The sequence below is a fragment of the Podarcis liolepis genome, assembly GCF_965112155.1.
Source record: "Podarcis liolepis genome assembly, chromosome: 7".
Classification (NCBI taxonomy): domain Eukaryota; kingdom Metazoa; phylum Chordata; class Lepidosauria; order Squamata; family Lacertidae; genus Podarcis; species Podarcis liolepis.
The window spans coordinates 5,799,010-5,820,490 of NC_139561.1; the positions used below are offsets into that span (position 1 = coordinate 5,799,010).

General features: G+C 45.4%; 1 protein-coding gene across 1 annotated transcript in view; it reads right to left on the bottom strand.

The window, feature by feature from the left end:
* Window positions 1–1,456: 1,456 nt before the first annotated feature.
* The window catches only part of TGFA (transforming growth factor alpha), a 53,976-nt gene continuing 33,951 nt past the window's right edge, over window positions 1,457–21,481 (bottom strand). Inside the window, exons 3-6 of the mRNA XM_083514488.1 lie at window positions 13,637–13,754; window positions 10,875–11,024; window positions 6,551–6,660; window positions 1,457–4,519 (exon numbers count right to left, since the gene is read on the bottom strand). Of these exons, the coding sequence (XP_083370614.1) occupies window positions 4,512–4,519; window positions 6,551–6,660; window positions 10,875–11,024; window positions 13,637–13,754 (386 nt within the window). The 3' untranslated portion in view covers window positions 1,457–4,511. The remainder of the gene's footprint in view (window positions 4,520–6,550; window positions 6,661–10,874; window positions 11,025–13,636; window positions 13,755–21,481) is intronic.

Sequence of the window (21,481 nt, forward strand, 5' to 3'; positions counted from 1 at the left end):
AAGTCCAGGTCCTCCCCTCCACCTTAGGCCAGAGCCAGCTGAGCTGGGCTCATTAAGGCCAGCCTTTTCTAGAGGTGTGTGTGTGTGTGTGTGTGTGTGTGTGTGTGTGTAGACCTTTGGCCACTAGGAGGTTGGGGTTGCCTGGCATTTCTTCACTGTAACCAAAGACCATTAGGACCACCATGGTGGGCAGACCTCACTTCCATAGGGGCCCACCTATGGCTCCACTTGGGATCTGGGCACCGCTCTCAAGGCCACCAAGATGGAGAGAATGGGCATAAAATGACAACCTCCCTCCCGTCTCATAATACCACAAGTCAGGAGCGCCCAAGGAAGCAGACTGCAGCAGCAGCTGGCTTCAGGATGGACTAGAAGGACTTCTTAAGAACGTAAGTGGAGCCTTCTGGGTCAAGCCAAGGGGACACCCAGATGCCACAACAGGAAACCCGCAAGCACTCCCTCCTCCTGCAATTTCCAGAAACTGGTATTCAGAAGCACTACTGCCTGCAGCTGTGGAGGCCAAGCCGAGCCATGGCCAGGAGCCCTTTTCTCCACACAGTGCTGCTTCACTTATTGGCTTTCGATACTGTGAGAGGGGTGGCAGACGACAGCTTTTGTAAAGGTGGTGTGTGTGTTTTAAGAGCTAGATAAGTCTATGCAGGAGGTGAGGAACGTAGGAACGTGCATTGTACTGAGTCAGATATTTGGGCCCCCTACCTCAGTATTTGAGGGCACAAGAAGAAGGGGACGACAGAGGACAAGATGGTTGGACAGCGTTCTCGAAGCTACAAACATGAGTCTGACCAAACTGCGGGAGGCAGTGGAAGATAGGAGTGCCTGGCGTGCTCTGGTCCATGGGGTCACGAAGAGTCGGACACGACTAAACGACTAAACAACACCACCACCACCTCAGTATTGGGGGACGTGGTGGTGCTGTGGGTTAAACCACAGAGCCTAGGACTTGCCGATCAGAAGGTTGGCAGTTTGAATCCCCACGACGGGGTGAGCTCCCGATGCTCGGTCCCAGCTCCTGCCAACCTAGCAGTTCGAAAGCACATCAATGTGCAAGTAAATAAATAGGTACCGCTCCGGCGCGAAAGTAAATGGCGTTTCCATGCCGCTGCTCTGGTTCGCCAGAAGCGGCTTAGTCATGCTGGTAACATGACCTGGAAGCTGTACGCCAGCTCCCTCGGCCAATAAAGTGAGATGAGTGCCACAATCCCAGAGTCGTCCTCTACTGGACCTAACGGTCAGGGGTCCCTTTACCTTTACCTTTTTACCTCAGTATTGCCTCCACTGACTGGCAGAGGCTTTCTGGCAGTGGCTCAACATGCAAGGCAGGTCGGCCACATATCACAGCACCAGACAAGGGCCACTTTGTGGATTAAAATCTGTGCAGAGACGGCCCTTATTTAAAGTATCCCCTTCAACCCATTAAAAACAGACAACAGCAAAGTATTATGAAAAAGTGTACTTCACTCATTTAAATAACTATAATTCAGCGTATTAAGGAAGAAATAACTGGCAATCAAATATAAACACTTTACGTAAATCAAATTAATTTAACCACACAATAAATTAATACATTAAATATTAACTTTCAGTGCAACATATACAGAAGAAACAAGTGTACCGCTGACTAAAAATAATCTTCAGGTTGGTTATAACAGTAAACGTACTTACAAAAAAAGAGGGGGGGTTGTTAACAATATAACCAGAAGTCAACACACAATCAGGAAGGGGGTGTCTAGTTCATTTATCAAACATGTGTCTAACGTGAAAAATTGGCACAGTTCGTCCATTTTTATTTTTTAAGAAACATACATACTGATCCTGCTTCCGGTCAAGTATCCAAATTGAAACAGAAGCTCAGGTGGGATCAGATCACACAGCTCAGGGTTAAAAGGCCATCTCTAATTTCTCAAAAGCATTGCAGGGTACAATTGCAGAGAAACGTACAAGCCAGCTCATTTATTCAGACTGCAAGTCACTTTTCTGCCTATTCCTTCTTCCAGTGAAAAAACGGAGCACAGGGTCACAGTCTGCAAAAGGTATTTAAAAAACACTGCTTTCACAGGGCTGACAAGCCACGCTGCAGCACAAATAAGAGCAAAGTCCTGGGACTGGGACTCCGAGGGTTTTTTAGGCCCAAAATGGGACTTGGAGTAAAGGTATCCTTTGAAGAAGGTCTGAGATACCTGGAGTCCTTACGGCAGCCATTTGCAAGCTGGTGCCCTCCAGATGTTTGGGTCTGCACCTCCCCTAGGTGTATGGTGCTGGGAAGGAGGGGAGATGTGGTCCAAAACATCTGGAGGGTGCCAGCTTGGGAAAGGCTGCCTTTCGATGGGGAAATTCCCACCCAAGGGAATTGCTCTTCCTTTGTTCTGCGGCAATCGAGTGACCCTGACTGCACCTCAAGAGTGCAAAAGTCCAAGACGTTTGCCAAAATCTTGTGAACTTCATTTTTCAAACAAGCTGGAGTAATGCCCAGTTTAATAAATCAGCATTGGTGAAGAAAGGAGTTTAGGGACAATATTTTTTAAAAAACTCATTTTTCCTTGAAGAGGCCAGTTCTCCTCCTCAGGACCGTCAAAGAAATATTTGTGCTGAATGACAAATAAAAAGGGATCAGGCCCTTTAAACATAGCACAGAATGTCGTAAACTTTAGAACTAAAACTAACCTGCCTATAACTATTTCTTGAAAGGTATCAATCAGATTGGCCCTGGCAGCAATCAGGGTCAACAGGGATTTTAGATATGCTCAGGTAGGAACACGGATAGGGAATGGAATGGAAACCAAGCTGGGGGGGGGGGGAGGAGGAAAGCTAGAAATTCCACAGAAGAGGTTTCAACTTGCATCCTAAATTTCAATTATTCTGCCTACTCAGAAAGAACAGCATGGCTTTTGAGTGATTTTAAAAAAGAATTTCCTTATATATTACTGCCTCCTCTCATTAGGAACTCTGCATTAGAAGCTGTCCTCTGAGGGTCCCGATTCTTGCTTATGAATTCGGCTTACAGAAGAGAGGTTTCGGCAGAACGCGGACCTCCCAAATGGTGAACATCAACTTTGAGCCAACGAGAACAGCCCTCTTCCCAACACACCTTTGGCTGCACACTCAGGAGGCGTCAGGACCCTCAGCAACATGCTGCTACACCCCTCACACTCAAGAGCCAGCCCTCTTCCTGCAGAACAAGTATTGGGACATGGAAGCCCTTCCACAAATCGCCCCTGTCTTTGGAAACATGCGCTAGAATTGTCAGATCAAAGATGAACCACAAGCCCAGCTGATCCCATGGAATGTTTCCAGACACACAAGTATCTGTTAAAACGCTCCAGACTCCTTACATTGTCCTGTTAAGGCAGCCTAAAAATCCCTTCCTATTTAGAACCACAATGGGATGACTTTTAAGAATCCATCCAAAAGCGATTTAAGTAGGATTCTTATCTATTTCAATGAGCTGGGCATTTTTCAATTAGGTGCTAAAAACCATAACCCAAGAAGCATCCTTGCCAACATCTCTTGCCTTGTAATCAACACATTTTTTTAATGGTCTCTGCTTTTCATTCTTTGGGAAAATGCAGCAGAGCAGTCGGGTTGTTGCTGTTTTGATCCAGTTACGCAGAACGGGGGTGGGGTCGAAAAAGAACTTTCTAATTTGGAGGCACAGTGATAATGAAAGCTGGAAATGTGAGCTAGTTTGCTGTCGTTCGGCTCAAAGATGTTGCTGCTCAGTCCTTACTTTTCTAAATCCAGGTATTAAAAACACGGAAAATGTTGAGTGCTGGTAGATACAAGTGATCACTTTGGAAAATTCATCTGGATGTTTCTGGATACAAAAAGATATTTTTTTCGGGGGGCAGGACTTGCAGTTGAACCCAGCAGATTTTCTTCTCAAGTGGACAATTTAGCTCTCTCAAAATCACTAATGTAGCTCATCACTTCTTTTGAGGCGGATTCTGTAATGAGTGCAGGATCCTAAGACTCGAGTCCATGTTCCATGAAGTCTCAAGCAAGGAGGAAGATTATTGGGAAACAAAAGTTTACCCCCACCTGAACTGTACACAATTCTTTCCTGGTATCAGACACCCCTTCCATGTGCATTTCTCATAGCAACGTAAACATGAAGCTGTCCAATGTGCACTTTTTAAAAAAATGACCAGCCTGTACTTTTCCTACTCTTTATTTTACTATGTGAAGTCTTTTGAGATTCCTTGGTTATCCATAGGCTTCCATGTATGGATTGACCTGGTGTGTGGCGTCACGTGTCTCCACATAGCAGGGGCCGGATTCCCTCTGGCAAAGTTCTGGAAGCACAACGCATGAAAGGAGGATACAGACAAGAAGCCGAAAGTTGCAGGGAGTCTGCTTGCCAATACTGTTCTGTCCCCAGGAAGCACCTGTGTCCATCTTAAGTGTCCCTCTGGAATATTGTAGGCCTCCTGTAGGATGCTCAAGTGGTCCCTTCTACACACAGCAGTAAGAATCCCAGCAGACCCCCGTCTCCATCAGACAACTGTGAAAACAGGCATCAAAATAGTTTAAGGATAAAGGCTTCATTCTGACTAGGCTGTAGCAAAGCTATGGGTATAATACAATTGCATCTTGCATGCAACTAGCTTGCACGATTGAACCTCATTGACATTGGGCAAATTAATAGCATGCAAGGCAGACAGCTTAAAAGCTCTTTCGTGCTAGGTTTTCCAGGTGTCGAAAGAGCTTTTAAGCTCTCCACCCTGCTTAATGGGTTCTGGGATGCTCACACAAGACATCGCAGGAACTTGGACAGCCTTTGCAGGAGCGTCCCAAAACCCGCATGCTGAGTGGGACTTGTCTGATAAGCAAGGCAGAGCGCTTTTAAGCTGTCTGCCTTGCTTGGGGGGTGGCAAGGCTCACTTGACACACCAGCTCCAGAAGGTAAGGATGCCTATACGGGGCGGTTCCGGGTGTGTGTGTCCAGCATACAGCGGAACCTCGGTTCCCAAATGCCTCCATTGTCATACGTTTCGGATCTCAAACGCCGAAAGCCTGGAAGTAAATGCTTCTGTTTTCGAACATTTTTTGGAACCCAAACGTGCGACATGGCTTCCGCTCTTGCAACCAATGGGAAGCCACACCCCGGTTTTCGAGTGTTTCGGAAGCCAAATGGGCTTCCGGAATGGATCTCGTTTAAGAACCGAGGTACCACTGTACTTGTTTTTGCATATACACACCATACCCAGAACATAACCCTAGGAGCTTTCAGGTGTACCTGACTTCCCAGTGCACAAGACAGTGCCAGTATCCTTAAAAGGCAAGACCTCCGGGCTAAACTCAGCAGGGCTAGATGGGCACATGGTGAATTTGATGCAAACTCTGCACACCTTCCTGGAGTAGCAAAGCAGCTCATAGATTATTATATAGCTTGTAAGAAGCAGCAGCGAAGCTCCTTTCAATGGGGGAAGGGGTGTAAGCTCGTTTGCATGGAGCTCCAAATGAGGACACTCAGGACTGTAAGTCTAAATCAGGAGAAATATAAATCCTCCCATCAGACCAAGTTGGAGACCGGGCTGTAAAATCTATTTTGAATGAGCAGAATTCGGCCCATGCCTCAGAGGAATCTAATTTAAACAGTTGAGAATTCCTGCTGTCTTCTAGTTCTAAGACTGAGAAAGAGGCAGAGGACAGCAGAGTCAAAGGATGGCTCCGTTTTGCTTGGTATGCAGCTGATGAAGGACAAGGCTGTCAGTGGCTGCAAACCACCCCCAGGATCAGAACCAGGCTCCCTCGGGATACGATCCAGTGGGGGGAAAGGGGAGAGTGCAATTGCACTGCATTTGCCACTGCAAATCTCGCTGTGGAAAACAGGATGCTGGATTAGATCAACCTTTGGCCTGATCCAGCTGCCAGCCACTACCTGGCAGCCCTGCTGGTCTCAAGGCCTGCATTTCAGTATACTGGAAATACTTATTTACGGTGTCGTTTTGCTTGTTTACCTTCTGTTAGAATTGCTTGTTTATCGGTCCCGTTTAGGTGATTTTGTCATTTTTGTGGATTGTTTTTTGTCTGTCTATTTTTACTACTCTGGGACTGAAACATTCTGTGAAGAGCGGGTTGTAAATACTGCAAATAAATAATAAATTCTCACGTTTTGAACTCTCCAAGCTCTCAGCCAGAGGCCTCTCCAGTTCCTACTTCCTGAAATCCTTTGGGCTGGAGATTGAAACTGGGAACTTTTAACATGCTCTGCCACTGAGCTGGAAACTCACTGCAGGTCGTGGCTGTATGAACTATTGCAGGAGGCCACTCTGACCCTCAGGGGGATGTGGGTGGCGCTGTGGGTTAAACCACAGAGCCTAGGACTTGCCGGAAGCTGTACGCCGGCTCCCTCGGCCAATAAAGCGAGATGAACACTGCAACCCCAGAGTTGGTCACGACTGGACCTAATGGTCAAGGGTCCCTTTACCTTTACCCTGACCCTCAGCCCATGGATGTAGCTAGTTTTCACCTTACTACCCTTCAGGTTAAATACACCCCTGCAAGCTGCTTCTGTAGCCCCTTTATTTACCTGTCTCTGAATGGCAGCAAGACGTTCCTCCTTTCAGGAGCCCGTTGGGCTTCTCATGTCTGCAGACAACAGTCCTGCACCACTCGCAGTGTTTCCGTATCCTACAGCAGCTGCAAAACATAAGCGTAAGAGGTTTAAGGCAGGGGAAGGCTAGGAATGACATCAGAATGCAGAGGCTCAGTGGTGGCGCAGTGGTTATTGTGTTGGATTAAGAGCTGGGGGGACCAAGATTCGAATCCCCACCCAGTCTTGAAGTTCACCGGGTGACCTTGGGCCAGCCATTGTTTCTCAGCCCAACCTGCTTCACAGGGTTGTTGTGAGGATAAAATGAGGAAGGGGAGAACCATGTATACCATCTCCAGCTATTTGGAGGGAAAGGTGGGATATAAGTGAGATAAATAAATGCGAAAGGGTGGGACATCAGAATGTCGTCCGTCCCTACAGTAGAGAGGGCGGCTGGCCCAGGTGGGGCCCCTTTGTGACCACCTTCAGAATGGGCTGGCAAACCCAGGTTCACACACCTGGTAGCTCCAAGCTAGCCCCTTGCACTCTGAAAGCCGATCAGCCTCAAGTCTTACATTTGCCAAGTTTATCACAATCCAGCACTGCTGTAATCCCGTTTTATAAGCATCTCAGGCCCAGTGATTAGGCACTATAAAGTTTGTTGCTGGATTCCAGGTTTCCTGCTGTAATTCAGAACTCCTGAATTAGAGTGGAAAACTTAACAGCTGGAAAAATAAATCAAAATGGGGTGTACTGTCTATTAAAATAAAAGAAAGACTGTTCGGTTTGATTCGAATCACTTTAAGGTGCTTCACTAATTTAAGATGAAATCTTTTGCCACCAGCCTTATAAGAGACCAATAGCCTAGGGAGCAAAGGCCCAAAGACAACAAACAATCAGGTAGAACAATCCGGGTGGTAGTAGCTCAAAAAAAAAAAAAAAAAAAATGGGTTTCTGTCTCTCCCTCTCTCTTCCTAAGAAGAACTCAAGCCCTTACATCCCAGCACATCCACTGGAAGCACAGAATCTGGGAGTTGGAAAAGACCCAAAGGGTCATCCAGTCTGCAATGCGGTAAATCATCCAAAAGAATCCTGCTACTGGTCCCCCCAGGGACGCGGGTGGCGCTGTGGGTTAAACCACAGAGCCTAGGACTTGCTGATCAGAAGGTCGGCGGTTCGAATCCCTGCAACGGGGTGAGCTCCCGTTGCCCGGTCCCTGCTCCTGTCAACCTAGCAGTTCGAAAGCACGTCAAAGTGCAAGTAGATAAATAGGTACCACTCTGGCGGGAAGGTAAACAGTGTTTCCGTGCGCTGCTCTTGTTCGCCAGAAGCGGCTTAGTCATGCTGGCCACATGACCCAGAAGCTGTACTCCCTCGGCCAATAAAGCGAGATGAGCGCCGCAACCCCAGAGTCGGCCACGACTGGGCCTAATGGTCTAATGGTCAGGGGTCCCTTTACCTTACTGATCCCCTGTGTCTCAGGAGTCTGACCAGCCTCAACTAGAAGCCAGTCATTCACTGTTGCTGGTCCCAGGCTGTGGAATACTTTTCCAGCAGAGATTCAGCAGTCATCCTCCCTGTTCTCCTTCAGACAGGCCCATTCAGCTGCTTAAATTCCGTTTTAGATAAGCCAGTCGTCTCTATGGTTGCCTTGTATTTATTTATGGCATTTGATGTTTCACTGTATTTGTATATATTGTTATGCACCAGCTTGATGTTTTCTGCGAGTGGGCGGTATAGAAAGACTTTTAGAAATAAACAAAAGGTGAGTCAGGCTCTCTGGTGGCTAGACTTTGGAACTCCATGCCAAATGATATCAGGCAGACACCTTCCCTGCACTCTTTTTGGCACCTGCTAGAAACATTTCTGTTCAGACAAGCCTACCCAGATGCTTGCAAAGTTCACGTGAGTTTTAATCTGTTTTTAAGCTATTGTTGTTTTAACTTTTCAAAAGTCCTAAGTTCTTTTCAAAAGTTTTGGCTTTCCTTTTTTTGTAAACTGATTTTTTGGCTTGTTTCTTTTACAAATCAAGCAGTTTATAAATATTAGGAAAATTTTTTAAAAAATTCAGACTAGACTACTGCAATGCACTTTACATGGGGCTGCCTTTAAGAACAAATAAAGAACGGTCTGAAATTTTCAGCTAGTACAAAATGCAGCTGCCCTCGTGACCCAATTTGTGAGCAAGGATGCTATTAAAACATTACAGTATTTACTACCAACACACTCCTGCATAAATACTTCTCAGCACCAAGAGAAGCGGCAGGACCTGGAGAAACCCGCTGTTGTCAGTGACTGTCCTAACTGGTTTGTTCGTTTTGGTCTCGCTGCTGGCAGAGAATGTTCCCTGAGCAAAGGTGAGAGGAGGGCTGGGGACTTGCTTGAGAAAAGGGATTAGGCAAGGCATCTCGCAAGGCGAGCCACGCAGATTGGGAAACCAACCACAACGACACTGCTGCCCGTCCTCTAAATTACACAGCAAAGACTTTAATTTTAGCTTAATGGGTGGCGTTCCAGTTGCAACACGCATGCCACCATCTCCCGTCCTCAGAACAAAAACACACCGGAACACATGACCTCATTGCAAGAAAGAGCCATTCTAGGACATCCAGGCTGCGGATGGAGAACTTGCCAGGCGGAAAGGGTGGGGGCAGAGGCAGCAAAGGGCAGGTTTGTTTTGTTTTTTTGCAGCAGGCAACAGCTGAAAACAAAACGCATGTCCAGTTCTCTCCAAAGTGTCTTTCTAAATTAAGGGAATCCTTAATTTAATTGCATTTTTGCAAAAGGGAATTAATTGCTGAAGTGCTTCTGCAAATCTACACGAGATTTTGGGAAGATGAACAGGTTGAACAGGTGTGTGTGTTGAGGAAGAGACATAGTTTCATGCTCTTCTCATCCACAAAGTTAACAAAGTGGTTCAATTTACAACTAAAAATAAATTACGCAATATATTTTAATGAAGAGACACTTTCAGAAAAAGTTCCCAGTACTTCCAAAGCAGCTGTTCCGGACACTGGGTAAAAGTAAGACTTAATTCCACCAGCCTTCTGTCTATATCTTAAGACAGGGTTTGTGGCAGAAAGAGAGGGTGCAGATCACAGAACCGTAGAGGTGCAAGAGACCCAAACAGTCATCTAGTCCAACTCCCTGAAATGCAGTGAAACATGGAGGATTATAAGGGTAACTTGCACTGAGTGCTCTTAACAGATTTGCAGGTCTACTTTGTTAAAGGAAACTGTTCAACGTTCTGCATGAACCAATACTGGTCAATGGCAGCTCCTCTGTTTTGAAGCTAGAGGCAGAATTAGGCTGAGAGAAGGTCTTCCCTTTCCATGCAATCAATTGCCTTCAGCATCAAGAGGCCAAGTCCATATTAAATTTCATCCAGGTGTTAAACTTCCCCCTCACTGCTCTTCTTCCATGAGGTTCAGGATGGCATTCCAAGGTGGTTTCCCATCCAAGCACTGACCAGACTTTGGGCTGATTAAGGGAGGTGGCTGCACCACATGGACCACTCTGAGATGCGACAAGCTAAGTGGCCGGCCATAGCTCAGTGGCCGAGCATCTGCCTTGCATTCAGTGGGTCCCAAGTTCAATCCCCACCAGCATATCAGGGCTATGACTGTCTCTTGCCTGAAATCCTGAAGAGCAGCTGCCAATCAGTGTAGACAACATTGAGCTAGATGGACCAGGGGAGGACTCAGCACAAGGCAACTTTCTATGCTTCTAAGATCATGCACACTCTTTTAAACGAATTTCTACCCTACTTTTCAGGGGTGGGGAAGGCTTCCCGAGAGAGACTTGTACATCGCTACAACCAACAGGCCTACTAAAAAGGCAGGGCACAAAAGGAAAACTGGTTGGGAGGGAGGAGGAAATAAGCAAACTCAGCTGCACATTCTTCGTTGGAAGTTCTTCTAATGATCAGCTAGGGTAGTCCAAGGAGAGGTGTACAGAGTTGATGACCCCGCATCCCTTCTCTTGCCTGCTCTGCTGCAGATTGATGCTGCGGTTACTGCCTGGTGACAGGTGATGGACGGAGGCGTCTGCTGCCTAGTATGCACTGCAGTCTATGGAAGCAGCCTTAGCCACATGTCAGGGTGAGGTCTGCCTCCAGCCTTCCAAACTGGGAAGCAGGTGGACTTGAAAATGGAGATCCTTCTCTCCATGAACTGTTGCTGCCCACCTGAGCCTATTCAGTAGGCTGGCCACCTTTTAAGACATGCATTTTACATAAAACACACGCCTTGGTGCATGCACACACTTCACGCTTGCAGAGATGTCAAAGCAGAACATCAGTTCAAATGGAAGTTTCACTTACTGTATTAGGACGCAGACCATGATAAGGGCAACGGAGGCTATAACGGAAACCACCACCAAGGCAGTGATAGTTTGCTTTGTCTGGCTGGCGGCCACCACTGCAAGGAGGTCCGCGTGTTCGCATCGCGCCCCAACGTACCCGGAATGGCAGCTGTGACGAGGCAAAAGAAAATCAAGAGCAGTGAGTGCACAGAGGAAAAGACACAAGCTTACACACACATACACACACACACACACACACACACACACACACACACACACATATATATATATATATATATATATATATATATATATATATATATATATGTTTTCGTAGATTTTCACGGGTACAGGAATGCAGGTTTTGGTGTCCTCGGGTGTCTTCCCGTGTAAAAGTTGGGGTGTCTAGGCGACGTTTCGACGAGGTCTCACTCGTCATCTTCAGGCTGGTGCTTTCGGCTTCTTGTTACTGGAACAGAGCGGGATCTCAGTGTTTGAGTTCCTATAAATACTGTAGAGGGGTGTGGTGTATTGCCTCAAAAGTTCTGGGCAGAGGGGAAGTTCCCAGGCTAGTGTTCTTTTCTTCTTTTGTTCCTTAATTATTTGAGGGATATCTTGAGTGATTTCTTGAGTGATATTCTGAGTACCACTTAGGTGGGTCATTAGGTGTGGATTAGTTGCTAAAGCCTTCGTGTCTTGACCTCTTGAATTTGTGAAGAGTTTTTCTGGGAAGATGGCTGTACTGCACTTAGTTGTGCTTTGGCTTGGCTTCGTGTATAGGGGCGAGCTGTGGTTTTGTGCCCTGTGCCAGCCAGATCTGTGTAGGGATTGCAGGGGGGTGCAGCATCCGGAGGTGCCACTATGGTTTGGTTACTGGATGGTGTCTGTAATTTATCTGTGGAGAGGGTCTGGGTTTGGGTCTGGTGTGGTTGATTGGTGGTGGCGTTCTGTGTGCCTCTGGATCTGGTGTCGGTTTTTTTCTCGATGGCTTCCATGATTATTCTCTTGTGGTGATGTTCCATGTTAAAGAGCAATTTGGAATCTGCAAAATTAATTTCGTGTCCTGTTTCTTTCATGTGTTGGAAAAGAGAGGAAGATTCCAAATTGCTCTTTAACATGGAACATCACCACAAGAGAATAATCATGGAAGCCATCGAGATAGAGAAACACCCTCACAACATGAACAAGCGTGACGACACGTCCCGCCTGCCAGACATCTGGAAATTAGCCCTCCCCACAAAAACCGACACCAGATCCAGAGGCACACAGAACGCCACCACCAATCAACCACACCAGACCCAAACCCAGACCCTCTCCACAGATAAATTACAGACACCATCCAGTAACCAAACCATAGTGGCACCTCCGGATGCTGCACCCCCCTGCAATCCCTACACAGATCTGGCTGGCACAGGGCACAAAACCACAGCTCGCCCCTATACACGAAGCCAAGCCAAAGCACAACTAAGTGCAGTACAGCCATCTTCCCAGAAAAACTCTTCACAAATTCAAGAGGTCAAGACACGAAGGCTTTAGCAACTAATCCACACCTAATGACCCACCTAAGTGGTACTCAGAATATCACTCAAGAAATCACTCAAGATATCCCTCAAATAATTAAGGAACAAAAGAAGAAAAGAACACTAGCCTGGGAACTTCCCCTCTGCCCAGAACTTTTGAGGCAATACACCACACCCCTCTACAGTATTTATAGGAACTCAAACACTGAGATCCCGCTCTGTTCCAGTAACAAGAAGCCGAAAGCACCAGCCTGAAGATGACGAGTGAGACCTCGTCGAAACGTCGCCTAGACACCCCAACTTTTACACGGGAAGACACCCGAGGACACCAAAACCTGCATATATATATATATATATATATATATATATATTATATGCAGAATTTGAGCCGGATGCTGTTTTCTCACATTCAGAATTAAAATGGGATTTTATCTAAATCAGAGGGCTGGAACATGCCTAGAGGCAGGGTGGGAAGCAGCTACGGAAGGCCTGGTTTGCATTTCCCATTTAGAGTGCAGCGCAAAATCCTGCTCTCTCTGCCTCACTCCAGAGTTTGCAGTGCTCTTTTGAGGCATGTGTTCCCCACGGGAAAGATTGCACAGTGTTCCCAATCAGGGCACTAGCCAGGCATGATCCAAATAAACCAATGAATTCTACGTATTTATACTTCTGCTATGTAATGTGAAATTTTAGCTGCTTAGGAACCATTTTGGCATATAAGTTAATTTTAAAACATTAATAAAATTATTGGTATTTTACTCTTCCCCATCCGAACACAGCATGTGCTCTGGATCATGTTGACATGTTTATTCTCTTCGCACCAACTCTCAACATTCCAACAAGGCAGATCTTGCAGATGAAGGGAGCTTTCCCATATGCCCCACAAGGGCCCAAGAGCCATCCCCATCCCCTAAGGCAGTCTTCTTCTACTGGACTCCAATTCCCATCATCCTCAGCCAACTTAGCCGATTGTCAGGGATGACATAGTCCAACAACATCTGGTGACCCAAGTGTCTGATGCAGGCATAGGCAAACTTGCCCTCCAGATGTTTTGGGACTACAACTCCCATGATCCCTAGTTAACAGGACCAGTGGTCAGGGATGATGGGAATTGTAGTCCCAAAACATCTGGAGGGCCGAGTTTGCCTATGCCTGGTCTAATGCATGGAGGCAGGGACACTTTCTTTCGTGACATGCCGACTGCACGGTTACTGCTAAATGCAACGCGGTGGGTATTACAAGATGCAAGAGTGAGACTTACACGCAAGCTGGTTTTTCCTCTTGAACCAAGAACCTGCAAGTACCATGGAAGCAAAACTCACTATGAGCATCCGGACAGCTGTTAAAATGAGATCTCACAGCAGCAGCCACTGGCGGACCTAAGAAAGGATGGACGAGAGAGAGAAGACTGGTTAATCTTTGGTACCATTGCCAATACAACTCACACTACATACAAAGAAACATACTTCAAGCAACCTCTTTGTTTTGCAGATACTAGAGAGAGAGAATGTAATTTGTGAGGTTTCCATTATTCCAATTTTACCATAAGGATGAACTAATTTGTCAATATTGGTATCTCTCAAATTTAGTTTACCCCATTTCCCCCATCAGTTTGTATCGTTTTAAAAAAGATTTTCATGAGAATTCATCAGCAATGCTGTGCACCTTTATATACATTTCTACATGAAGGTGTACATGATATGAACATTTCGGCAAGCAATTTTGCTTAATATTGGGCTTTTCGTAAAAAATAAAAATAAATTCACTAACATATGCATTTTTAGGCATGCTTGCCCTTAGTACAAGCATTTATCTACACATTCCTTGGTTAGAGAGGTGCACTGTAAAATATGAAGTGGAGCAAAATTGGAAGGGTAACTTCATTTCAGTTTGTGAATTGTTTCAGAAAGAAATTATCAGGTAGCCAAGCATTAAAATATAACCTACACCAAATTGCCCCCCCCCCCCGGGCCATCCTAAGGACATGAAAAGCCATCCGCTGGTGGCCATCACTGCCTCCTGCAGGCACTTCCATAGGATGGTGAACATGTTTGGGGTGCCCAGAAGAGGCTGCAGAGAGAAACAGAGGCCATGCTCAGCCTGTGTATGTTTTCACCCACGGGTTGTCCCTCACCTACCACCGAGGCTCGACTAGAACGCTATAGCTAGAGTGCATAAACCAAGCCAAGGTTTGGCATTACTGTAAGGCAAGCAGAAGGGACAAAGGACGCGGGTGGCACTGTGGGTTAAACCACAGAGCCTAGGACTTGCCGATCAGAAGGTGGGCGATTCGAATCCCCGTGACGGGGTGAGCTCCCATTGCTCAGTCCCTGCTCCTGCCCACCTAGCAGTTCAAAAGCACGTCAAGTGCAAGTAGATAAATAGGTACCACTCGGGTGGGAAGGTAAGTGACGAGATGAATAAAGCGAGATGAGCGCTGCAACCCCAGAGTCGGCCACGACTGGACCTAATGGTCAGGGGTCCCTTTACCTTTTACATAAATAATCATTTAAACATTTCCATTGTTTCTGGATTATATTTTTTTGTTTTTGTCGTATCAAATCAAATTAAGTGTAAGAGATTGGTTGTGTTTAGAATAGATTTATGAAAGATTTAGAAAACTTATCGATTAGAATATTTGTATGAGATTGTATGGGAAAAATATGGGATAACAGATACAATTTTGCTTAAAATGTATATAGGAAGTGCAGTGTAAGCGAAGGAAGTCAATCAATGAAATTTTATTATTGAAATACTTGTAGAATAAATTTGGAAGAAATTCTTCCAATTTGTCTTCTTCTTCTCCTTTTTTTCCTTTTTCCTTTTTTGTTCTTTTTATATATATGCGTGCTTATCTGAAATATATATGCATGTATGTATTTGCAGTATTTTGCTTGTGTTTTGTAATAATTACCGTATTTTTCGCTCTATAACACGCACCCGACCATAACACGCACATAGTTTTTAGAGGAGGAAAACAAGAAAAAAAATATTCTAAACAAAACAGTGGATGTATGATTTTTGTGGTTCATTCTGTGGCCACAGACATGTGATCTGATGGTAAGTTTGGGGTAGCCCAATGCAAAAATCCTGAGGATCTATGTGGATCCGTGCTTTGTAACCACGTTTTTGCACCACTGCGGCCCCAGGCAACAGTGGGTGTGTGATTTTTTTGGTGCAAGCTGTAGCCATGGACATGCTATGTGATTTGATGGTGAATTTGGGGTGACCCAATGCAAAAATCCTGAGGATCCATGTGCATCCGTGCTTTGTAACCAGGCTCTCTGTCCCTCTCTTCTTCCCACTCAGCGGCCCTTCTCCCGCTTTGCTGTTTCAAAGCGAGCAAAGCGAGCCACGGAGGAGGGAAGGAAGGGGAACCATGGATCCTCTGCTCACAACTGCAGCAGATCCCCCCTGCCACCCGCAGGCATTCGCTCCATAACACGCACAGATATTTCCCCTTACTTTCTAGGAGGAAAAAAGTGAGTGTTATGGTGCAAAAAATACGGTATATTAAATAAAAATTTAAAAATAAAATAAAAAAGAAGAAGGAACAAAGGCAGCAGTAACAGCTGTTAATATAAGGATACTTGTCACACATACTTTTGTGGGGTAGTGGGCTGAGAATGTGTGCCGCTAAGAACACATCCATTTACAGGAAGAAGGTAACTGGCCATGACATCATTCAACCTTTTTAGAAGCCATGTGTCTTACAACTTAAATAGTCGTAATAATAAATGAAGATATATTTATGCATTTATGCAAGACATTCCTGGGCTGCCTTTCTTGACACTATCCTCTCAAAGCGGCTCACGGAACATCACATGCCATAAAGCAATCTTCCTAAATTTGGCACCCTCCAGATGTTTTGGGTGACAGCTTGATGGGAGTTGTAGTCCAAAACATCTGAAGGGCATCGTGCTGGGGGCAGCTGCTACAAAAGGCCACCTTCCAGACTAAGTACCACAACCACCAGATTGGCAAATTCCAGAACAACAACAACAACAACAACAACAACAACTTTATTATTTATACCCCACCCATCTGGCTGGGTTTCCCCAGCCACTTTGGGAGGTTTTCAGAATACTGGGTAACCCTCATGAGCAATGCACGCCAATGTATTATTTGCCATTACTTGCAAAAAAACACCTGGAAAAAATCTTAGTGCAAGAATCGTAACATGTCTCACTGGGTGTTAGCAGTAACCAAGGCTGCAATTTTGGCAACACTTTTGTAAACTACAGTGGTACCTCTGGTTGTGAATGGGATCCGTTTTGGAGGCCCATTCGCAACATGAAAAGAACGCAACCCGCAGGCGCAGCGGTGCACGCACGAGTTGCGATTCACCGCTTCTGCGCATGACGTCACTTTGCGCTTCTGAGCAAGTGTGAGTGGTGAAACCCGGAAGTAACCCTTTCCGGTACTTCTGGGTCGCCACGGGACGTTACCTGAAAGAACGTAACATGAAGCGGATGTAACATGAGGTAAGACTGTACTCAGAGACTATTGTAATTGAGTCACATATCAACTGTAGGAGAGACAATGTGGTACAGTGGATTGAGTGTTGAGCTCCAGGATCTGGGAGACCAGGGTTCAAATCTCCACACTTGCCATGAAGCTCAGCGGGTGACCAGTCACTGCCTCGACTAACCACAGGTTGCTGTTGTTGTGGGGATTGAATTAAAAGAGGAAGAAGAACCATGTATCCCACCTTGAGCTCCTTGGAGAAAATGTAACAAATAAGAAATAATGATTTAAATAAAAAGAGTTTCATGAGAATTAACTACAGTGCTGCCCTGCAAGACGAATGCCTCGCAAGACAGAAAACTCGCTAGACAAATGAGTTTTCCGTTTTGGAGGTGCTTCGCAAAACAAATTTCCTATGGGCTTGCTTCGCAAGACGACAATGTCTTGCGAGTTCCTGCTGTTTTTTTTTTCCTCCCCCCCTCTTTTCTAAACCGCTAAGCCGCTTATCAGCTGATCCGATCAGCTAATAGTGCTAATAGCACTAATCCTTCAATGGGCTTGCTTCGCAAGACGAAAAAACCGCTAGACGAAAAGAATCATAGAACGGATTCTTTTCGTCTTGCGAGGCACCACTGTACCTTTAAAAACAGGACAAAAGCCTTTAAAAGGTTATTGAGACAAAAAGTATCCCTCGTTTGTGATAAACTAGAGAGCCTAACAGATCCTTTGAAAGCCACAGTTTGACTGGTCATGTAAGTATTTTCTGAGAGTGCTTTAAGCTGGACATTGTTAGCACTGGTTAAAGATGATGGCTGACATCTGAAAAATCTCACCAGGGGAAGACAGAGGCTGCAAGATACTTTTCTGGAGCAAGCAACTTCCTTCAGACTAGTCTGCCTGCGCTGTTGTGTGGGTGGCTTTACTTTGCTCAAGTAAACCATATGTTGCAGCAGGCAGACAAAAGCTGATGCCACAATAAATCTGCTAGTCTCGGTTGTTAGTGGAGTGCGAAGTGGTACCCTGGCTCCGTTTCCCAAAGGCTTCCAGGCCCCCTCCCACAATGGCAATGACACGGTGAAATCGACGCAGCCGGGCTGCAGTCTGCACACAGCCTTACAACACAGTTCTTGCCTTTTCCTGCAAGACGTCAACAGGCTCATCTCAGCTAACTGCCAATCACCCATTCCCACCACCCTTCTGAGTAATACCCCACCTTCTCACTATATAGAAGGATCTGGCAACTTCTGTTTCAGTGTATCTGAAGAAGTGTGCATGCACACGAAAGCTCATACCAAGAACTAACTTAGTTGGTCTTTAAGGTGCTACTGGAAGGAACTTTTTTATTTTGACTATGGCAGACCAACACGGCTACCTATCTGATTCTGCGTGTGTTTACTCACCAGATCCAATGTGCCCCCCGCCATCCAGACATCCACGCTTCCCCTCAACTCATAGCAGAAGAGGTAAACAGAACAAGAAGGCAGGCCTTGTGTGAGAAGGTTTGAAGAACACAGCGATCTTTCAGATTTCGTACACAGCAGTACGCAGAACTTAAGAGGTGTGCGTGTCTAGTACGGTTTGGAAGGCTTAATTTCATTACATTAAGCTACATATGTCTGAGCAGAAACGGGATCAGCAGTCTGCCCCTCAGGACTGGACTGCCTCCTGTCGTCACTTGGCCCAAATGCTGCCACATAAGACCTGCCCCACATTTGTAAGAGCTCAAAATTTTAGTGTGGCAGCACCTACCCTCTGGAACTCCCTGCCTCTTGACACCAAGCAGGAGCCTTCGCTGTGCAAACATTTTTGTTTAGACAATCCTGTCCAGATGTTTAGAAAGTTGGTGCACATTTTAATCCGTTTTTAGTCTATTGTTATTTTAACTTTTGGAAAAACCTACATTGTTATCAATTCTTCTTATTGATCATTTTATCTTTTTTGTAAACTGCTCTGAAGGTTGGTTGGCTTTTTTTTTACAATTAAGCAATGTATAAATTATGTGAAATGAAGTAAGAAAGAAACGTGTCCGACTTCAACATCTCTCCTGCCTCACCTCCATGAAGGCTTGGCCCTAACCCCCTAAGCCCACACTTCCAAATGGATAGAAATTTACTTATAAAAATAATTTATATATCACTGTATCATTTAAAAATGTCAAAAAATGTCACATATTGTTTGTGTGATAAATAATGAAAAGCTTAAAATGAGAGATCATCAACTAACCAATCTGGAAAGATGTTCTCTTAATTGCCTGCACAATTTCCTAGCGGCACTGAAAAAGTTTTCAGCAGGTGTTTAAATCTTTTGCAGTTACCGTATTTTTCATCCCATAGGACGCTCCGTCCCATAGGACGCACCTAGTTTTTTTGGGGGGAAATAAAGGGGGAAAAAAATCCCTTTATTTCCCCCCCAAAAGCAGGTCGGGGAAACCGAACCAGGTCGAGGAACAGTGGGATGGCGGCGCTGCGCCTCCTTGCTGTCCCCCGAGCTTGTGGGGCTGGCCCATGTCTGCCCGGCACGAGGGGCGCTCTGCTTCAGGGCGCCCCTTGCGGTGGGTGGCAGGCTGCTATCCGCAGCGTGGGGAGCCCTGCCAGGAACTCCTGCAAGGCTCCCCACGCTGCGGATGTCTGCCTGGCGCGGGGGGCGCTCTGCTTCAGGGCGCCCCTTGCGCCAGGCTGCTATCCGCAGCCTAGACATCCCTGCGGGACCTCCCACAGGGCTGTCTAGGCTGTGGATGTCTTCCCAAAGCCTGGAGGGCGAGAGGGGTTGGGGCGCACCGACCCCTCTCACTCTCCAAGCTTCAGCAAAAGCCTGCATTCGCCCCATAGGACGCACCCAGATTTCCCCTTCATTTTTGGAGGGGAAAAAGTGCGTCCTATAGGGCGAAAAATACGGTATATTTGCCCACTCATAGCTTCCTATCCTTGCTTCTCTAACCACTGCCACCCCCACAACTCAAAATTTACACCACAGGTTCCTGAGGACACCAATTTCTCTCCCCTCCAAAAAATGTAACCAGCCCAACACCACAAACAGCAAGACCCTAAGGAGAACACAAAAACGTAAGAGCCCAGTGAATCAGCCCATCTAGTCCAGCATTCTTTTCTCACAGCGGCTGACCAGGAAGTTCACAAGCAGTTAAGGGGCATCCTGTAACATGGGTCTGTCAGCCAACTTTTCACTTTGCAAAAGGGATGGGGGAAAACTGTGGTCCTCCGGCATCTGGAAGTCCAACAACATCTGGTTGGCCATCAGTTCTCCAGCCCTGCCTTAGAAAATCTGCTTGCTGTGGGAATGTAAAAAAGCGAAAAACTTCTGGGAAATGATATATAATGAGTTGAACAAGATGTTGAAATATACATTCATTAAGAAACCAGAAGCATTTTTACTTGTCAGTGTAGGAGATGATATTAATAGACAGGATTGTAAGTTGTTTTTATACGCAATGACGGCAGCAAGAATATTATTGGCACAAAAATGGAAGCAAGAAGAATTACCGACGAAAGAAGAATGGCGGATGAAGTTGATGAACTATGCAGAATTAGATAAATTAACTGGAAGTGTTCGAAACCTGCGGGATCAGAGATTCTTAGAAGACTGAATATACGAACTATTTGAAAAGTAATTGTAATGAACAGATTACGCTAGTAGGACCGCAAGAAGTTTTGTAAGGATTATTATCTGAAATATTGCAAGAAAGACTATGAGGAGAATTATTAGTTAATGACAATTAAGAGTAATAGAGAAATTAAGAAATGCAGAATAAGTGATAAAGAACGAAAAATCACCAGAGGTGTTGACGGAAGTCTAAACCATTGTATAAGATAAGAAGTTATGTTATATGATTGTTGGAAATGATATGTTAAAAAACCCAATAAAAATGTATAATAAAAAAGAAAAGAAAATCTGCTTGCTTTCCGAAGAGATGTAAATCAATCAATCAATCAATCTGTAAGCACAAGGAACAACCATAGACCAAACATACATACAAGAGTTCTCTCTCTCTCTCTCTCTCTCTCTCTCTCTCTCTGTGTGTGTGTGTGTGTGTGTGTGTGTGTGTGTGAGAGAGAGAGAGAGAGAGAGAGAGAACTTCGCAAAATGGAGAAACTGGCAAAACTTTTGTGCTGGTTATTCCATATTTATTATTTATTAACCATTATTATGAAGAATGTTTGGTATTAAAGAGAAAAATTTCTTCCAGTAGCACCTTAAAGACCAACTAAGTTAGTTCTTGGTATGAGCTTTCGTGTGCATGCACACTTCTTCAGATTTGGTATCTGAAGAAGTGTGCATGCACACGAAAGCTCATACCAAGAAGGAATTTTTTTATTTTGACTATGGCAGACCAACACGGCTACCTATCTGTAACTGGTATTAAAGAGATTACCAATAAGTATGGTTCAGGAAACGTTCGGGGAATCCTGATCCTCCCACATTGTTACACAATTATTCAACACATCCTGGGCTGTTTTAAATTGTTGGCCAACAGTTGACATGGAAAACAACATCCTGCTGAGCAGATCGCCCCTTATATAAAAAGCCCACCCATTCTCCATTTCAAAGCCCCATCAAGTTCCTGTTGCAGAAAGTTAATGGCAAACCAGGCAGCAGAGCTAATTAAAACCACAACTTCGAAATG